The sequence below is a fragment of the Panthera leo genome, chromosome A3, assembly GCF_018350215.1.
Source record: "Panthera leo isolate Ple1 chromosome A3, P.leo_Ple1_pat1.1, whole genome shotgun sequence".
In the NCBI taxonomy this organism is placed as follows: Eukaryota; Metazoa; Chordata; class Mammalia; order Carnivora; family Felidae; genus Panthera; species Panthera leo.
This window is the reverse complement of record NC_056681.1, coordinates 69,731,405-69,752,361: the sequence shown is the minus strand read 5'-3', so window position 1 is coordinate 69,752,361 and position 20,957 is coordinate 69,731,405. Positions and strand designations below refer to the sequence as shown.

Here is a 20,957-nt window from a genome sequence, read left to right as displayed (position 1 = left end):
GGTTTTCCTTTTCTCAGTTGTACCCTATTGGTTTTCTGGTAATTTAATCCCTACTGTAAGGTGTCCAGAAAGGGTACTTGAACTGGGCAGCCGATATAAGAATAATTTGAGGTGCTTTTTCAAAACACAGGTTTCTTGGCCCAAACCCCAGACACACTTAATTCCAATCTCTGGAGGGAGGACCTGGTAATCTATCTTTTAAATAGTTTCCTGGTGGCTGCCAAATCTGAGAAAACAAAAAACAAAAAAACGTCCTGTCATCCACATTGCATAATAGTTGGAAAGCCAAAGAAAAATACTTTTATAGTTGTGAAAATATTATATTTTCAAGTCCCTTGTGCCTGCATTAGCTGTAGAGCGGAATCCCAAGTGGAAGAAAACTGCAGGTATCATACCATTTACAGAAACCTGTTAAGGTTGTCAGGAAGAATGACTGTCAAGTTGGGCCAAGCAAGATTTGAATAGTAGTCAGAAAAGCAAAAGGCCGTTGGCTATCCTGCCAAGCACCAAGTCTCATTTTCCTCAAACTATAATAAGTTTTCAGTGAGACATCTTGGAAATAACCAGTCTGTTCTTTCAAACGAAGTGTGGTTTAAAATATGTAAGACAATGTAGCTTAAAGTTAGGCTATTGCTATTCACAATGTAGTGCATTGAATGTACTGTACTTCAGTGCACAGCAAGATGAATACAGTCTTCTTCTGATGGTAGGTTTCCATGGGATGTTCTTTTTTTTTTCTTGCACTGTGGTGTGGATTTTAGCATTTGGATATGCTTGCATACTAGAACAGGTCTTCATGTTAGTGTAGGAGAGGGGTTATGCTCTGTATTTTTAGTCAGTTAAGTGAAATGCAATTTTAACTTCTGCTAGGAAAAAAAAGTCTTGTGTGTGTGTGTGTGTACGTGTGTTTTTTCTTGCTCATCCATTTTTCTTCTTTTTTGAAGCCTAATATACTTCTGTATTAAATGACAATATTGAATTGTGAACTAAAGTGACAGTTTTTATAGCTATTCAAATAATAAGCATTTGGGTCTCTAAGTTTAAAAGGAAGGGAAATATCTATTGCTGTATCTGCCATGCTGATCACACAATTTCCTGAAAATGGAAGTGATTTCAATCTTGTCTTTTGCCAAGGAGAATTTTACAGACGTTTCACATTCAAAACGTAGTCATCATTTAAAGTAAGAAAATTGCACTCAATGGGGGGAAATTTCATTAAAAACATTATTTTGTGCAAACTTACAGTCTGAATAAAACATAGAAATTAGAAAAAGTACATAAAGTGTTTACAAAATTAACAGTTTGTGTTGGCAGGAAGTTCTGCACTCCTTTTTCTTCAATTATGAGGAGATTTTCTCATTATGCTGCTCTATTTAAAGCTTGCTATAATTGACTTACATATTAAAGAGAATAATAGTGACAAATAAAGATTAGGGTGCCTGTGTTTATGGATAACAAGTTGTATACAGAACCTCTTTGAGCCATTTATCCAGTAAAGGATATGCTTGGTTGCAGGGAAAATTAAACACCCAAGTTTATCATAGGTATAAAAGAGATTTCTTCCTTAAGCCCAGAGTCCTAATCATATGAATGTATGATGGGGCTTCTATTTCTTTTTTTTTTTTTCTGGTGCTCTTTCTTGCACAAAACTAAGACATGAATAAAGATAGGTTACTGCAAAAAAGAAATCTCACATATAATTTTCAGTAGCATCTCCCCTATAAGCCACACACTACTTTGAAAGTTCAGGAATAAAACACATAGATGAAATGAAACTTGTGACTGTGATACAGAGAAATGTAAGCATCCTGCTCCCCTGAAAGTAATCATAGAACAAGCCATTGGAGAACCTGGATGTGAAGGATTCTTTCTCTCAGAGCTAAGAGCATGTTATTGCCCTGCTTTTCATGCAGATTTCCATTTGAAAATCGTCACTGATATCCCACTGTGAGATTGTTTTGTTCAGTAAGAGGTTGAAGAAATGTGAGCATATAGAATGTCTTAAAGTTCCTTTGTGCAGCTAGTCAGCACATACAGACAGTCCTAAGACAATAGAGAAAAAAATCACAACACATTTATTCTACACAGTACCACTTCTCTTACACGTGTTTCAGCATCTTTCTGCCTCTGGGTTGGTTTCAGTAGTGAACACTGATACCTAATCAAGGTGGGCTTACTGAGAACAAACCAAATCAGACTAATAAGATGTCTTTTTCTGGGAGAACTGTTTTGAGATTAACAGACACCTGCTTGTTAGCACAGCATTTAAAAACTCTTTTATGATACTCTTGTGGACAGCAAGAGGAAAGGATGATATGTCACTAAGACAGAGAATAGCATATATGCCAGTTGATTTTAGTTGGTATTCAGATGAACAGTTTCTTAAAGTAATACTTCCTGTTTGTGACATATGCTACCAGATTTTTATTCTTGTTAATATTAATACTGTTTTAAAATACTGTGAAAAGGCAAAAAGTGAATTTATTTAAATAAAAAAAATTAAGCAAATACTGGCACAAGTAGTATGCATATATGAATGATGTATTGGATTTGATAATCTCTATGTTATTTTTTCCCAACTCTGAGATTCTGTGAAAGACAAATATAGCCATTCTTCTCCTTAACCAAAAGCAGAATTTAAAGAAGTCAAGTTGTTCAAGTCTTGGACCAGAACCTAATTCTTTCTGACAGTCAAAGCAGTGGCAGAAATCTGGCTTTCTTCTGGGGCCAGAGCACATAGGCAAACTTCTATTTCACAATCACAAAAAAAATTTATATTTTATTTCCCTATTCTTATGTAACAACAAAGGAAAATGAAATGAGAAGCATATCAAAGGCTCTTCAAAGTTCAATTGGCCAGAGAAAAGAAAGAATCATTCCCCATTCTTGTTTAGAGTCGTCTTCCACTTGTCTTTTTTTGTCTGAAGGGGGTGAAAGGAGGGTATGGTGGTGTTGCTCTTGTAGATAATATTCTAGAATCCGTTTAAGAAGGCATTTCAAATGTCACGTTGTAAAGCTACCGTATGGGACAGTAGCTCCTTTTCCCTGGTCAGATCCTGTGAGGCCATTCCTCTCTCCTAGCCAACATTTTATTCACCTTCCATCCTATATCCCATGGGTTCCAAGAACTTGGCCCATTTTCTCCCCTTCTGGCTATAACCATCTGCCCTTCCACCTGGGTTCCTTGCCTTTCAGACCATCGCTAACATAGCTTAGCAATTTCTCCTTTAGTTTTTTATTGCTGAAAAGACCTTTAAATCCTTTGAAGTGTTTTCTAGTGTTACTGACAATAAAAACAAAGGCATGGTTAGGAATGTCTTAGTGTACCTTTTCCTTTTAATTAAAGAAAACAATTTAAGCCACCTTTAGTGAAAAATGTGAATTAATAAGACACAGTTGCATCTCATAGAATTTAACAGTCCTTGTAAGGGCCTGGAAAAAGGCGACAGAAAGCAGATGAGAACCTTGTACAGCCTTGTTCCTGTTCTCTCTCCTTGTCTCCTGTCGGTCTCTCCTTTATATTTTATCTGCCTGTGTGTTTCTTCTGGAAGATCTTTCATTGCTCATGAATTATCTCACTTTATTTTAAGTTAATAAACCATACTCAGTTTCAAATTTCCAGAAAATCTTATTTCTCATCCTGTGTCAAGAAACTCTAATCCCCTCATCTCATTTTTTTTTTTATCTTGGCAATTGATTTATCTAGGAATTGACCTTGAAACCAATCTCACCTCTCCCTTTTTAACAATCAATATCTAATCCCCTTAAGGGAGGAAATAATGGATACCAAGTGGCTGTATGATGGATTCCTGTCCCTCGGTTCTTCAATTCTTATATTTTTATCTTAGAAGACCGTCTTCCTGGTTATCCCTGTTTCATAAAGTTAGCTTGCTAAAGTGGTTCCTTGTATCTTTTCTTTACATTCTAAACTCTAAGGTATAGAAAGGTAGTAAAAAAGAGTGATCCTATTAGAAAGGAGAACATTCTTCCCCAGCTCTATCACCTCGAAAATAACAATGACTACTTTTAGAACAAAAACAGTGGAAAATTTCAGGTAATCACAATCTGAAGGCTTTATTTTCCAAGGAAGATATACTGACTGGGAAAGTTCTCTCAAGAAAACAAAATCTGTTGTTTTTGAGCATGTTTTTGGTCTGTTTAATTTTAGATGCCCTCTGCCAGTGAGTTTCACAACTCAAATGTGTGTGGGGGGAAGAACAGTTTATTCTTTGATACTGAGTTTTTAATTATGTGAAATAGTTCACTCACCATATAATAAATGGTCCTTTAAGCACAACGGTGATGAACCTTGTCAAAAAACAGTTTAAAATCATTTATTCTTTAGATTAAAAGGACTTCTTTTAGTCTAAGAAGGGCAAGTAGGTTTCAGTTTGTGTGTGGAACCAAATTGAGCAGAACTAGTTGTCTGGAATGTGATGTTGAAAACGATTCTGAGCCCACCATGACTACAGCAGGAAAGAGAGTTAAAACAATTATGATGAGTAATAATTATGGGTTCATCTGTAATCTGTTTTCTGAGATCCAGCCTGTGACTACCAAGGAAGCTGGTATTTACTGACTGCTTCCTAGATCCTTGTTAAAAGCAGTGGGAAAGGGACGTCCAAAAATTTATTTTTCCAAAAATTACAATTCAGACATATAGTGTGATGTTTTGGGGAAAGTGGAAATGGTAGAGGAAGAAATGGAATATTTTAACCAAAAACTTTCCAGAAAGACCCAGATTATTTAATTAAACATTCTAATTCAGGATCTTATATTCTAACTCAGGATCTTATATTTAGGAAAATTAACACATAGGAAATAACTGTTAAATTAGAAGGATAGTGTGTCAAAGAGAAATTTCAACAGACAAGTTGAATGAGTGAAGAAGACTTTATTCAAGGTGTTTCTAATAGGAGTCAAGACTAGTACTTTCCCCTAGTTCACCTCTTGCAAGAGCAAGAGGAGAGGGGGGTTAAATTCAGTCCACTGAAACAAAAGGCAGGAGAGTTTTTGATAGCTGGGGTGAACTAGGGGAAAGTACTAGAGGACATTGGTGGGGGAGGTTGGTCAAAGCGATTAGACCCTCTGTGCTTGCTAGTTGGTGCTTATTAAAATTAGGCTTCTGCCATCCCATAGAGACTGGAATTTGGGACCCTATCTTTCCTGATGATTACATGTCAGAGGGATGTCCCCCAAATCCTTGAGAAAGGTATCCCTGGGTTATAAACCTAGAAGTGCCTAGAAGAAGATTTCCATCTCAAAGGGACAGGGAAATCATTTACAATAACAACTTTTCTAAAGTAAATGCTGTAGGAAAAAGGGGGTGAGGAGCCTTCCTTTTAGACAGCCTTCTTCCTGTCTAAAGTTTTTTTGAGGGCATTGTTAAGGCTTTCTTGGCCAAGTGTCAAATTATATTCTTTGTTATGTAGTTTAGGATACACATATGCGGTAGCATTTCAGAGATGCTGGAAATCAAAGAGAGATCAACAGAGTTTTCCAGAGGTAGAATGATTTCAGTTGCTCTTTGAAGAATCTTACAAAGTAACGTGAAAGAAAAGAAGATATTTCTGTCAAGAGCATCACAGTAAGTGAGTGATGACAGGTAAGACAAAGTACATGTGGGAAACCAGTTGGGACTTACTTTTGATAAGACAAGTTTGTTCCTCAATTTTAGATCAACTTGAGCAATCTTCTTTCCTCCCTTGCTACAAGCACCAAGGTACCAGTTGCCCTGCCCTCCCTAAAGTGGCCAGTCCCTACAGTAACTGCTAGGTTCTTGCCCTCCAAGAGTATGCAGGGGGACACAGAAGACGCTGCTGCTTGTACTGCCTGCAAAGACAAGCCTTGGTAGATTTGTTCTATTAGGTGTTTCTTCCTAATTACTTTTGGGTCTGAGCAGCATAACACCTAAGGGGAAATTTGAAATAAAATAAGCCATCTGAAGTCCTAGAGTCCTCATATGTGAATCTTTTCTGGAATGTTAACAGGAAATCCCACAGGGTTTTTTGTTTCAGGCTTTTATTTCAGAGCTCAATAGCCATCAGCTTTCCTTCCAACATATCCCCCTCTAACATTGTAGGCGAAGAGCAAGCCAACCACTTGCCCTGCCAAACCAAGGCAAAGAAGTAGGGGGCAGTTCTTTTCAAACATGTAACTAGCATTTTTGGAGTTGTGCACACAAGGTGATAACCTTGACTCATTGAGGAATGGCTTTCCCAGGGAATGCTAGTATAAGGAAGAAGAATGGCAGAGGGGCAGCGGCTTGGAGTCTTAACTCTGGAGCCAGATCTGACATTCAATCCAAATTATTTCATACTTACCTGTGACCTTGATAGATTACACATTCTTTCTAAATGCCAGTTGCCTGATTAAAATGAGGGAATCATAAATGAAATTTTATTTTTCTCAGGAATTATTATTTTGTCTTGAATTCTTGCTTTCAGAGTAAATACAATGTGAGGAATTTAGTAGCATAACTGCAAGTGGAATATTTTTATTTTTATTTTTTGACCTATGCTATTTCTTTAACTACAGTGGTTTTTAGGGTGTAAGATCTCGCCTCAGCATATTTCTAGTAATTTATATGAGTCTTTACTTTTTTTTTTGGATGTTTATTCATTTTTGAGAGAGAGAGAGAGAGAGAGAGAGTTTGAGGAGGGGATGGGCAGAGAGAGAGAAAGATACAGAGTCTGAAGCAGGCCCTAGGCTCTGAGCTGTCAGCACAGAGCCTGATGCAGGGCTCAAACTCAGGAGCCGAAAGATCATGACCTGAGCCGAAGTCAGATTCTTAACCAACTGAGCCACCCTGGTGCCCCTTTTTATATGAGTCTTTAAAGGGTACAGAGATTTCTTAGGGATATTAAGGCAAATACAGTAGCATGAGCTAAATATACCATAGGATTCACATCCTAAAAACAAGAAAAAAGAATTTCCTGCTTGCAGACCAGGAGTCATTAGCTGGTCAGTGTAGTGGATTTATTTGAGTGAGCAAATTTATTGGAGTAAAGAGCATTTCTTCTTTTCAGGCCTCATGCCTGACATTTTGAGAATACTGATTCAAGATAGGTCTGTAACAGCTTCAGTTGTGTAGAATTCAGTAAGACCACATATGTTTTGCTGATACTTGAAAAAACAAAGCAAAACAAAAAAGCAGTATGGTGGTTTTATGTAGAGATCACCTGTGATTCTGAAAAAAAAAAGTATGGAATTACTGACTAAGTCAATGGAAATTTTTATTCAAATCGTCTCTACAGACCTCCTCTATTCCTACATACCACCCCCTACAGCTTGTCACCCACTGTTAGATACTAGAAAATAAATTTTAATGTGAAAAACAACACTGAAACAGTAATCTCTAGAAATCAGTCAACAATATTGAAATATGCTATTAGCTGTTGACTGTAAGCTAACAAATTCATTATTGCTAAAGAATTGTCACTTTCATCAGAGTAAGCCTTCGTATTAATTTTCTTTTTTTTCCTTCTAAAATATAAAAAGCCTTTATTTTCCTTTTTGTTGTTGTCAGAGTAGATATTTATACCAGACATGTTCATGAAGGGAAGAGGGCTGTACATATCAGAATTACTTAAGGATATTCTTGAAACTCATATTTTGACCCTTACCCCTTTGTAATCTCTGTTGTATCAAGTTAATATTTATTAAGCATTTACTATGTCCTAAGGGCTATTCTAGGCAATAATGGTATAGATGTAGATAAGTGGCAAGGTCCCTAATATTCTGAGATATAAATTAATGCTGGGGAAATAGAGTTTATAAGTAAAGAATCAAAGAACAAGACAATGTTGGATTATGAAAAGTGCCACGAAGAAAGTAAACCATCATGTTTTGAGAGAGGGTGACTGAGATGGAGGTATTTTTGAGTGGATGTCAGGAAAGGTTCCTTAATCTATGTGAATCACTTTCTTCTTTTGAAAATGATGATTATAACATCTACCATATAAAATTGATGTGAAAATTAAGAGTGATCACATGTTTTCATTGTCTGGCTCATAATAAGCACTCAATAAATGGTAAGTATTCAATAAATGGTAGTTATTTTAATGGTTTTCTGACTTGGATAATATCTGAAATGATCTCCTGGATTCATCCAGACTATAGGACTCTACTGTTCATCTCAAAGGCAATTGTTTTAATTCAGGGATAAGTTGAAGATGACTAAACTATAGATTATACTATACACAGTATATGTTTACTAGGTAGTTCTCATATCAGTCCCCAACCCTTAATGCTTTCTGTGACCCAGAGCAGTGTGTTTACCCTTTTTCTTTTCTTTTCTGCTCTTTTTTTAAATGTTTGTTTATTTATGTGTGTGTGTGTGTGTGTGTGTGTGAGAGAGAGAGAGAGAGTGTGTGTGTGCAAGTGCACCCCAGCTGGGGAGGGGCAGAGAGAGAGATAGAGGGAGAGAGAGAATCCTAAACAGTCTCCACCCACAGTACAGAGTCCAAAGCAGGGATAATCTCTTGACCATGAGATCACGACCTGATCTGAAATCAAGAGTCAGACACTCAGCCAACTGAGTCACCCAGGCATCCCACCCCTTTTCTTGTGTTAAGAGTGACATACTCCACTATTTGCCTGCTCTCCAAATATCACCAACACAATCTGTTGATAAGACAAAGCTGAATGCTTTGCTTACTGTGGTAGGGGACTACTAGACTGGGCTATGACATGGTCTTGGAGAAGTAAAGACAAGGTCAGAGTAAATTGAGAATTAGAAATTTGGCTTAAGGTGGTCTTTCAGTATAGGGACTTAATTGAAAATAGGAAAAGATCTTTTTTTAAAAAAATTAATGTTTATTTATCTTTGAGGAAGGGAGAGAGAGAGAGAGAGAGAGAGAGAGACAAAGAGAGAGAGTGGGGGAGGGACAGAGAGAGAGGGAGACACAGAATCCGAAGCAGGCTCTGAGCCGTCAGTACAGAGCCTGACATGAGGCTTGAACTCACAAACCATGAGATCATGACCTTGGCCAAGGTTGGACACTTAATTGACTGAGCCACTCAGGTGCCCCCAAAATAGGTATAGATCTTAATGTAACAGTTAAGGATTGGTAAAAAGTAGCAGTTGCAGAATTTTGAAGAAAGTGATGCTGAAGAATCTTAGGATATTAACCATGTGTTATTGAAAACTGAGTGAGTCTTTGGGAGTTTTTCACAATCAAGTTATTTGCTGGGCACGAGTCTCCTAGAATAATTTATACTAATGAGGAAAGTGTAACAGCCAAGTCATGTTAATAAATAGGAACCGGTTCCAGGATAGATAGTTTCAGTTCTCAGTGGGAATTACCACTGTATGGGCTTCTACTCTTTATGTAGGACATGAAATCCAAAGGTATGTGGGGGAGTTCCACAAGAGGCATATTCTACAACAGGGTACATATTAAGCTAATAGGGAAAACATTGGAAGTCCTTCTGACGGAGGTGAAGTCTCTCCATCTTTAGTTCAAAACTGTAGCATCCTTTTCCTCATTTTCTAATATTTTCTCATTTACAACTGTTTTCTTCTGTAAGGTAGGGAAACTGACTTACACATCAAAAGCAGAAATTTAATACATTGAAAAATAATGTTCCTTATGGCAAGTTTGCAGTGTACATGGTATTTTAAACATTGTTTATAAGCCTCCATGGGGGGGGAAACCTTTTAATTAATGGAGTTAATGGCTTGTTGAGGAAGAGTCCTGGTGATACCCCTTCCACAGAAACAGGAGCTTGAATGATGTGGTTTCCTGGCCCTGGATCCAGGGTCCCAGCATGAGTATTATATCCAAGCTAGTTGGTGTCCTCCACTGAGCTCCCAGCCTTCTGGCTCCCTGATCTGTCAGTCTCAATCTATCTATCTTTCTTTCTTTCTTTCTTTCTTTCTTTCTTTCTTTCTTTCTTTCTTTCTTTCTCCATTCTCCCTTCCTCCCTTTCCCTCCCTCTCTCTCTCTCTTCCTTTCTCCTTCCTTCCTTCCTTCCTTCCTTCCTTCCTTCCTTCCTTCCTTCCTTCTTTCCCCTTTCCTTCCTTTCCTTTCCCCACCCTCCCCTCCCCTCCCCTCCTCTTTTCTTTTCTTTTCTTTTCTTTTCTTTTCTTTTCTTTTCTTTTCTTTTCTTTTCTTTTCTTTCTGGAGATAATAATACTGTATACACAGACTTCAACTTTACTGCTTCCAGACTTGTGTAAGTGATGTAGTATCTCTCTAATAAATGCCAAAGGGACAAGATCAGCATAAGATTCTTGTAACAAAAACTACTTATATAATCTTAGAACTAAACAGTCCAAAGGCCTGCTTTGCTAGCAGGGGTAGGAAAATATTATTTACTGACATGAAACTTTATAATAAAGCAATGAGTCTTGCTTCATAAAAGCAATGTGAAACTAGAAGGGGTTCCATAGAGAGTCATTACTTGAATATTTAGTGATCATCTACTTTGGGGGTCATCTTCATAAATCAGCTATTCGTTACCAGTTCATTGCTCATAGACAATTTGACCAAGCTACAAAAACTAGCATCAGTTTAATTTCCAGGGGCAAAAATATACATATTGAGCCATTAAAGTAGATCTTCCTAACACTGATATCCTGATGTCATGCTGCATTTATTCTCTATTATGTAATTTTGGCTGGGATCTCCATAAATTTTTGGCTTTAGTTTATTTGGCATTCTGTAATTGACTTAAGGAGTCAATCTCAAAGAATCTTCAGCATTGTACAACATGTGACTTATTTACAGTTGTATTCTGTAAAGATGATTTAAGAAATTACCTAAGAGTCAGACATTCTTCTAGATTGTTGATACCCTTCAATAATTATTAGAATGTTTTTCCTTCAGGGGCACCTGGGTGGCTCTGTTGGTTAAGTGTCCGACTTCAGCTCAGGTCGTGATATCACAGTCCATGGGTTCGAGCCCCGTATCAGGCTCTGTGCTGACAACTCAGAGCCTGGGGCCTGCTTCGGATTCTATGTGTCTCTCTCTCTCTGTTTCTCCCCCACTCACACTCTGTCTCTCTCTCTCTCTCAAAAATAAATAAACATTAAAAAAAAATTTAGAATGTTTTTCCCTCAGCCACTCACTGTTCCCCATATATAGTAACATGCATCTATAATCTAAATAGTATTGTGAATAGTAATATAAAACCATTTAAAGGGGATAAATTTGGCAGGGCCAAGTGGCAGGTGATGGTTTAGTGAAAGGTTAATTGGTGAGCAATTCTGCTGGTTACAGGTTACCTGTCCACTCACAGATGAGATGCTTGGAAAGAAGAAAAGTAGACCCAGTGGCCTTCGTAAGGAGAGGCTGTGTCCATTTGGGGACTAAGAAACCTGTGAAAAATTCAGCCAAGTTAGTTATTTGGTATTATGTGGTCAAAATAAAACATTCTTTGCATAAAATTGTGTTTATTGGTTAATGTAAACCAGTTTTAGTCAATAAGACTTAGGTCTGTCACATGTAAAAGACTTTGTTTTCTTCCACAAATTAGTCATCAAAACGAATTCTGCTTCATTAAGTTAAATACCAAATATGTACATCTAGGGTTAATAAATGGCTTTGAAAAACAACAGCAGGGAATTGGTGCCAAGAGTATGAAAATCTTATGAAATTACCTGGGAATTTTTCCAGAAACCTTTTGGGTCACAGGAATTATAGACTACCTTTTCTTAGAAATAACAGAAATGTTAGATGTGCTTACTTATAACTGCCAGCTAAACAATAAACAGTGCTTAGTTTTCAAAAACTGTTGACATTTGTCTCGCCAGAAAACAAGTGCTCTAAATAACAGATATTAAACTGAGGTAAATGTCCTGTGACTAACATAGATTGTTTACATAAACAGAAATAGAGGGATTTGGTAATGTAAAATATGCACATACACACACACATATGTAACCCTGTCATTTTTAGACAGTGACCTCTTGCTTGAATTGATTTCAATAAAGGATAGGAAAAGCTTAAACAAAATTAATTAAATGCAGGCAAGCGTAGGCATGAATGTGGCAATTAATTTGATTTCTGCAAGTAGGTTGTTAATAAATGGAGATAGGAAAAGCAAGTTATGGCTGTAAATTTCAAATTCCTTCAACAATAAAGATGTGTCATATTCATGACACATACTGATGTATGGAGATAAATTGCCTGTCACTTAGTGTGGAAGATACCGCTTAAGTTGTACATTAGATGCATATTAAGCTGTGTAGGAGCCCACATTTAGTCTGTCTGTTTCCTCTAGGTAATGTAGCTCATTCATAATGTCATTTTCTTGGATGTGCCAAAGTGGCTAAATGAGCATAGAAGTTATTTATACATTAGCATGGTATGTAGAACATCACTATTTTCCGCTTTGCAGAGGGGCATAGGCAAAGTTGACAGGGCTGAATTTATGCAGGCTCCAAAATGAGACTCAAACCCTAATTAGCATTTCTTCCTAAATCTGGAATTGGGTGGGGAAAGTAAATTACATATCTGAGGTGAAGTCTTTGTCTTTTTCTGACAGCCTACTTCTACAAATTGGATGGGCCAACCTGACAAACATGGAATGCTTCAAAGTTTCCTCTTGTAACAGGAATCCTACAGTCTTTTGTAACATACACTCTCTGATAATTAACATGGGATTTCTAGACAGTTAATCATTTTCGATGAATCCCCCACTTCTAAAATGGATGTGATGCAGCTTATTTATGGTAGGAAGAATTTTAATTGCACATGAAACCCCTCTTTAGCATACAACTACCGATTCACTCACATGTTATCTAAAGTTGCACAAGGCACGGTGCAGAGCAAGTGCCTCATCTGATAAGGACATAGTAAGTATGTAATTGAAATTGGTCTTTCAGGCAAGCCGTGATTTGTTCTTCCTTTAGGCCCTCAGCATGAGCTACCTTTCATTGTTATAATCTCTCTGCACCATCTGGACCTCTATAAAGATGTTGGTCTCAGCGGTGAAATGAAAGACAAGGAGGATACTAAATAAAACTTACATAGTGAGAGAAAATTGTTGTTGTTGATGCTAATCATAAGTATATCTTTTGAGCTTTTCACCTAAGGATATTAAAAGATTCTCTCGGCACTAATCTTGGTCTCAAAGTTTTAGGATTGATGGCCATATTGCTATACAAGGAGGTTAAACATTTGACAAATAGCAGATGAGCTGGAGATATGATTTTTTTATTCATTCATTTAACAAACATTGGTATATACTGTGTAGAGATGATGGTCTAAGTAGTCTGACAATGTAATGTATCATTCAATCTGAAACCCCAGAAAGAGTTAAGGGGGAGCTACTCATAGATAGTTTTACTAGGATAAGAGACATATAAACTAGGACCATCCTAGACAAGCCAGGAAGTAGTGCCATCTTATTTCTTGACAATGAAAACATGCTGCTAGGTCTGAAAGCTTACAACAGCTCAAACGTGCATTCTCTAAGTCTTAGCTCAAGTGTCAATGTCAAGTTGAAATCCTCAGCCTTGCTATATAGCCCTAACTAAAATGGCAGCAGCCCCCAGTATTCCTTAATTCTTGCCCCCAGGCTTGTTTTTCTCCAAGATTATTTATCATCTTCCAATATACTATATAATCTATTTATTTTATTTCTTCCCTATCGCTCTTCATTAGAACATAAGCTCAGTAATGGCGGGGATTTTTGTCTGATTTCTTCACTGCTCTATTCCCAGCATACAGGGTAATATCTGGCACATATTAACTGCTAAATAAATGCCCCTGAATGGATGTATTTCTCCATTTTAGAACATCAATTTTGTGTTTGGCATAGTGATACATTTTAGAGGCATAGAAGTCTCTCTGTGCCTTTATGAATCTCTCAAAGTAGTTGGAAGAAATAATTATTCTTACAAGTGAAATAAACAATGAGATGTTTCATGATGTCTATAAGGGTTTTGTAAGATTAATATTTTAGGAGATTACATAATTCAAATATTCCAAAAATATTGAGTAACTAAATAACCGATAGTCTAATCTTTCATGATACATGATACTTTCATTTTCCTCTTCATCCTGTTTTAATAATGTTTTTTTAAGCAGGCCCCACACCCAACACGGGCTTGAACTCATGACTCTGAGGTCAAACGTTACGTACTCTATTGACTGAGCCAGCCACGCACCCCTGTTTTAATAAGTTTTGAAGTCACGTCACCTTGCATGTAGTAACAAATGAATCATTTGATAAAAATCAACTATCAAATGGGTTAATAAGAAGTCTTAATTTTATCTTGAATCAGATTGAAAACATAGCTTTAGAAATTGGAGCATGGCTGCTTAGAAACAATTGCAACAGAAGCATAGTACTAATATTTATTTTCAGTTTTAACATAAGAGTCTAAATAAAATAGTCTAAAGGAATGAACTTTTGATGAACCTTTTAAAATTGAGAATTCTCAACTTTCATTCTCTAAGGTGGGGAAGATGCATCCCTGAACTTGTAGTCAAGAAAACTAGGCCCTTGTTTCTAGAGTTCTGTCTGAAGTAGCTCTGTGATCTTGGGCAGCAGGACACCTCCTAAATTTCTTACATCATTTTTGACTTATGGGATCATACGTTCTTTAAGGTTCCTGTATTAGTTTCCTAACGCTGCAGTATTAAAGTACCAAAAACTGAGTGCCTAAAACAATAGAGATTTATTGTCTCACAGTTCTGGAGGCTTGAACTCTGAAATCTAGGTATCAGCATGGCCATGTTGTCCCTGACAGTTTTAGGGAGAATCATTCTCTGCCTCTTCCAGCTTCTGGTATTTTCTGCTAACCCTTGGTGTTCCCTGGCTTGTGGATGCATCATTGCGGTCACATGGCTGTCTCCCTGTGTGTTACTGCATTGTCTTCCCTCTGCGCATGTCCTGAGTCTATGTCCTAATTCCCCTTTTTTAGAAGTCATACCGGACTAGAGCTTAGCCAGTGATCTAATGTTGTTAACATGATTACCTGTACAAGAACGTTACTTCCACATAAGGCCACATTCTGAAGTACTGAAGATTTGGGCCACAACATACTTTTTGGGGGGCAGGGTGCAGTTTAACTCATAACAATTAGTTTAGGTTCTACATGACTATAGCTCTAGGTAATATCAAGGAGAGTAATGGTAAATTAAAAAAAAATTATTGCTTTGATATACTCTCAAATAATTTTTAAAACCATACTTATCTGTTCCGTTACCATATCTAAATATAAAGATCTCATGGATCATTATGGAAGATGCAATGATTTTCATGATTTATATTTATATTTTTAAAATTCTTTATAACAGTTTTCAGATTAATGTGTAAACTAACATCATTGTAAACAAACATGATTTAGAAGACTAAAGATGGATTACAGGATTTATATTGAACTTGGCAGTTTGGTAGTAGACAACAAAACTTCTGTAAAATTTAAGCAGCTTTTTTTTCAGCCATTTATTCCCTGCCACTTCATAAGAACAAGCTAGATGGGGATAATTTTTAGCTGTGTTTCACTCAGACAGAAATCTCAAGAGGCCAGTAATACAGAATATTGAAGGATTGGTAACATAATAGAATTCCAAATCAGTAACCAAAATAAAGAAATCAACTTAGTGTGGATTACCATGAATTAAAATTTAGAAATGTCTAGGAATACTTCTGAAAAGGACTTCTATACAAAATTTCTGTTTCCTTGTAAAAATGGAATTATTTCATTTTATAATAACTATGTTTCATAAATGTCAAGCACATTGAACCACTTAAATCTGTTAAAACTTATTGTTTCTTTTTCTGACTTACATAAAAATATTTTTGCATGCATCTCTAATGTAATAAAAAATATTTCCTTCTTACTATTATTATAGAAAATACTATTCAGAAATAGTGGTAATTTAATTGATCACTGCTAGGGCTAAATGCTTCTCAGGTATAGAAATAGAATGTAGCAAATTGCCAGTGATATCCACACAGTAAGGTTTAATTTTTTCAAGATATTAGAATAGGTATATTCTATATATATATCTTAATTTGTACTTTTTCTCATAATTTTAATTCTTTTCAATTATTAGTCAAATCAAACTCAATTTCATTTCAGACCTCCAGAAAACATATGGTCAAAAGAGTTGTGCAAATCCACTAGCCCCTTTGCCATCTTCACTGAGATTTAAAAAGCTGTTAGCAGAAGTTGTGTGTGAAGCCTCCATTGGGCATATCTAATATGTTTTCCCCTGAAAGGCCCATTAATCTCTGATGCATGATGGGAAATGGTCTTAGTAGAAGAATGCTCCTGAACTCTTGTTACCAGAGATTCTAACACATTGCTGACTCAGTTCATTTCTTATCTTGGTCAAGAGAAAGCATGTGTTATGACATTGTGTGAGTGTCCTAATCCAAGATCATTCCACTATCTTTTCTCCTAAAATAGTATTTTTTAAGTGCATATCTTTTTTTGTTTCACCATTGCCATTGTTCTTATTTGCCACTTCTCAGAGTGCATACCTGAGAATGATTTATTCATTTTGGTGGGTTCAGTGTGTTGTGTCCATGTTAAGAATCTTTCTGATTCTTAGTGGGGGTGGCAAGAAGGGAAGGGGAGCGAATGTTGGTTTGAAAATGATATGAACCATGAGAGAATGCTCTTTCTGACACTCCTCTATTTCATGCAACCCATCCTTATAGTCTACAAAATGTATAATCTAACAAGCATGTTTTTAAGACATAAAAGTTTCCTTTCATCAACATGCTGCTGTCTTTCTCACTGCTGCTGATCTATGTCTCTGATCAATAGTCAATTCAAACATATTTGTAGAACGTTCTACTATATAACTAACACATGACTATGCAATGTGATATGTTTACGTAAGTATAGAAATGGTATTTTTCATCTGGTTGACTATTTTTTTCTTATATCTTGATTTTTTAGTATTACTGTCTCCATTCCTTAGTGTCCCTCTGTTTTGCTTAATCAGAAAACAAAGTTATGAGTTAAGATAACAACTCAACATTGTTTAGCTTACAAAATGAAGAGAAATTTTTAAAGCGGGGCCATCTTTATAGAAATGTAACTTTGCATTTCAACTACAGAATCAACATAGAAAAGTAAAACATTGGAGTATTTGAGTTCCAACATGAGATCATTTAACTTCATAGCTTGAACTTCTTTATCTGTAAAAATGAATTCTCAGAACTGACCTATCTGATTTTGGTTTGTGACACTTGGAAGAAATAAGTTTTCAAAAATGTATTTGCAGTAAGTGTACTTGCTATTATTTCAAAATACAATTATATATAAATCTCCAAAGCTTGAGGTTTTTATTTTTTTTTTTAATTTTTATTTACTTATTGTTTAAATAGCCTTCACGCCCAGAGTGGAGCCCAGTGTAGGCTTCAACTCATGATCCTGAGATCAAGACCTGAGCAGAGATTGAAAGTTATATGCATAATCGACTGAACCACTCAGGTGCCCCCAATGTTTGAGGTTTTTGAATATTTTTAATATATCTCAAAAATTACAATGTAAATAAATAGATATGTAGATTTTGAAAAAAAAAAAAAAAAACATTTGACCTAACCTCAGCTTTGTAAGATAGTACTGTATAAAAATTGTTATCCGTATACAAAAAGCAAAATACTATTGGAAATATGAAGTAGGATCATGTTTTAAAACTTTTTAAAGTTTATTTACTTATTTTGAGAGAGACAGAGACAGTGTGAGTGGGGGAGGGACAGAGAGAGAGAGAGAGAGAGAGAGAGAGAGAATCCCAATCCCAAGCAGGCTCTGCAGCACCGTCAGTGCAGAGTCCAATGTGGGGCTCGAACTCACGACACCACAAGATCATGATCTGAGAGGAAACCAAGAGTAGGATGCTGAACCGAATGAGCCACCCAGGCACCCCGAAGTAGGATCATTTTCAATGATTCTTTGGAAATAGGATATGAATACTCAATTGTGTTTTTATGAAAAATTAAATTTTTTCATGAAAAGAAAAAGGGCTGTTGGAGTTTTCACCAAAAGTGAAGATACTATCATAATTCTTAATAGGATGAATGCATTTTTGATGATAATTTTGTCTTGTGGAATTTTTAGAACATCTAGCTAATTGAGAAAAATTTAATTGTAAATATTAAGAATGCCAACGTATTTTTTTTTCTGTAATATTTGCTTAAATGACTATTGTGAGAAAGTCTTCAATAGTAAAGTTGAAATCAGGTACCAACTTACATATGCCAAGTTAAATACTACTGTCAAAATCTGAGTTGATGAAATCTATCATCAAGTGCTGCATAATAGAAATCTCTCAAGTGCCACTTCTAACCATCATGAACATGTTCAGTATCTAGCAATACAATCTTTCATATTGTAAGCATTTACATGGTTTTGTTGGCTTAAATCATTTCTCCAATTTAGAGATATAGGAAATTAAGTTACAAATTTATGGATTATATAATTTTTAGTTTATATATAACAAATTATAATTTAAAATACAAATTATAGGGGCTCCTGGGTGTCTCAGTCAGTTAAACATCTGACTTCGGCTCAGGTCATGATCTCACAGTTCATGAGGTCAAACACTGATTCAAGTGAGTACCACCTCTTTCTCTCTCTCTCTCTCTCTCTCTCTCTGCCCCTCATGGGATTCTGCCCCTGTCTCCCTCTGTCTCTGCCCCATGCTCACTCACACCCTCTCGAAAGGAAGAAAGAAAGAAAGAAAGAAAGAAAGAAAGAAAGAAAGAAAGAAAGAAAGAAAGAAAGAAAGAGAAACAAAGAAAATACAAATTTTATTTACAAGTAACTTTATAGTATTAGTTTGTTATGCCACTTTAAATACATTAACTATATGGAAATATTAATTTATAATAAATATATAAACTATATATTATAAAAGATAAAGAAAAATGTTATTTGATATCATTTCAGAAATGATATTTTTAAACCCAAATTAAGACATGTTATGTGGCAAATGTAAATATAGTTATGGAGACACAATGACAAGCTTTTGAAATAAAGACTGGCCCAGGATATCCATTTTTCTAGAAGGATTGAGGCTTTTGTTCTCAGAAGATCAGTAGCGTGGGGGCACTGGGTGGCTCAGTTGGTTGGGCGTCTGACGTCAGTTCAGGTCATGATCTCATGGTCTGTGAGTTGGAGCCCGGCATCCGGCTCTGTGCTGACAGCTCAGAGCCTGGAGCCTGCTTCAGCTTCTGTGTTTCCCTCGCTCTCTGCCCCTTCCCTGCTCGGGATCTGTCTCTCTCTGTCTCAAAAATAAATAAAAACACTTTTAAAAATTGTAAAAAAAAAAAAAAAAGAAAAAAAAAAAACAGTAACATGGACAGGAAGAAAACTGGCAGTCTTCAGGCAAATATGGCACACAGAAACGGTTAATTTGGCTGATAAACTGACTTTTTTCCCTTCGTTTTTCTTCTCTTTTTTTTTATTTGAATGTTTTTTAGCACAGCATGAATTCTCCACTTTGCCATGGGCCCCACCCCTCTCTACTTAACCTTTTAAGCCTTGACCCTGGATGTACTCTAGAGGGAGGCCATTATGCACATAGTAGTGCTAAGTTTTCCTGGAGACCCAGCTGTGCCAGGGAAGGAAATGAGATGCATGTTTCTTAGTGGGAAGGTAGTTATCACTTTAGTGGTCAACCATAGTTATCTCTCAATTAAGCACATACTTGTACCAGCCTCTTGTTAGACTAGATACATGTGTACAAGTAAGGCAAAGAAGTTCCTAACAGTCCTGGCATGCAAATTATTTGATGAAAAGGGAAAAGAACCAACTTCTATAATGCATGAAACAATATTAAAAGAGGACAGCACTAAGAGTACAGAGAAAAAAAGCAAAATAGTGTAATTGTTGTACATGACCTCTACCCTTAAGGAGCTCATTATGTAGTTGCAGAGATGAAACCAGCATCAACACAGCCTTCTAAAATGCATATGATAGGTCACAGGAAGGAGAGGTTGTATGGAAGAAATTCCTCAAGTGTCGTAGAGGAGGTGGAGCTTGAATTTGTAGGAAAAATGATTAGTATTTGCATGCTGTAAGGAAAGGAAGGTATTATTAATCTTGGTGCTGGCAATACAACATAAGCAAGGAGGACTTATATGATATTTTTAATGTCTTTATGTCTTGTATCTCTTTATGCCTTGAACAATATCTAGAAGATAAAAAAAAAGAATCATCTTGCTTCTTATCTATTAAATTGACAACAACCTGTTGTGGAAAGCTGTGAATTATGTAAATGGTGATTTTTAATAGCTGTCGTAACCAATTGTTTATTGAGCAACTGATATGTGCTGGCTACAATGCTAAATGTTTTATAAAATTTGTGACATTTAAATCTTTCAGTAGCATCATAAGTTAAAATTCTTTTTCCAGAATTTATAAGTTAAGAAAGTGAGCCTCACTAGGGTGAAATTACTTGTCCAAGTTAACAGCCTGAATTCTTACCTATTCTTCTCTGACACAAATGTTATTTCTTCCCTAAACCTTTATGTTATATTTCCTCAACCAAATGCAAAGAAGATGATCAGTTTCCAATTAAATAATTGATTGATCTCACCCATATGATCTCTTTATGCCAATCTTCAGAATATTCAGTTGGATTCTTACTTGGCTATAAGTAGATAACAGTAAGGTTATACACTTCTATTGTTTCCTAAGAGCTTTTATACATTATTCATTAGTTCATTCTTCAATTACAGAACATTAACACCTATTAAGTAGCAGGCATTGTGTTTTCCCCTGGGAATACAGTGATAACCAGGGTGGACTTCTTTTTACAGAGCAAAGTGTCATTAAGGTGATGAGGCTGTGCAGGGTATCTTTAGGATTTACACTTTTTAACAATGAAAACTCAGACATGACTGTGCACTCTGGATGTTGGCTTTGAATTGTTGTTCAAGATGATTTATTTCAGTTATATCTGATTTTTAAATCTTACATAAATGAATCGGTATCTATAGATATTGCTACAATCAGTATCTGTTGGCCCCAAAATTTC

General features: G+C 36.1%; 1 protein-coding gene across 19 annotated transcripts in view; it reads left to right on the top strand.

The window, feature by feature from the left end:
• NRXN1 (neurexin 1) overlaps positions 1–20,957 on the top strand; it is a 1,135,337-nt gene that overhangs the window by 187,426 nt on the left and 926,954 nt on the right. Inside the window, exon 5 of one of the 19 annotated variants that reach the window (XM_042932233.1) lies at positions 14,983–15,015. The exons of the other annotated variants lie outside the window; for them this stretch is intronic. Coding sequence (XP_042788167.1) covers positions 14,983–15,015 — 33 coding nt within the window. The remainder of the gene's footprint in view (positions 1–14,982; positions 15,016–20,957) is intronic. 19 annotated transcript variants of the gene reach the window in all.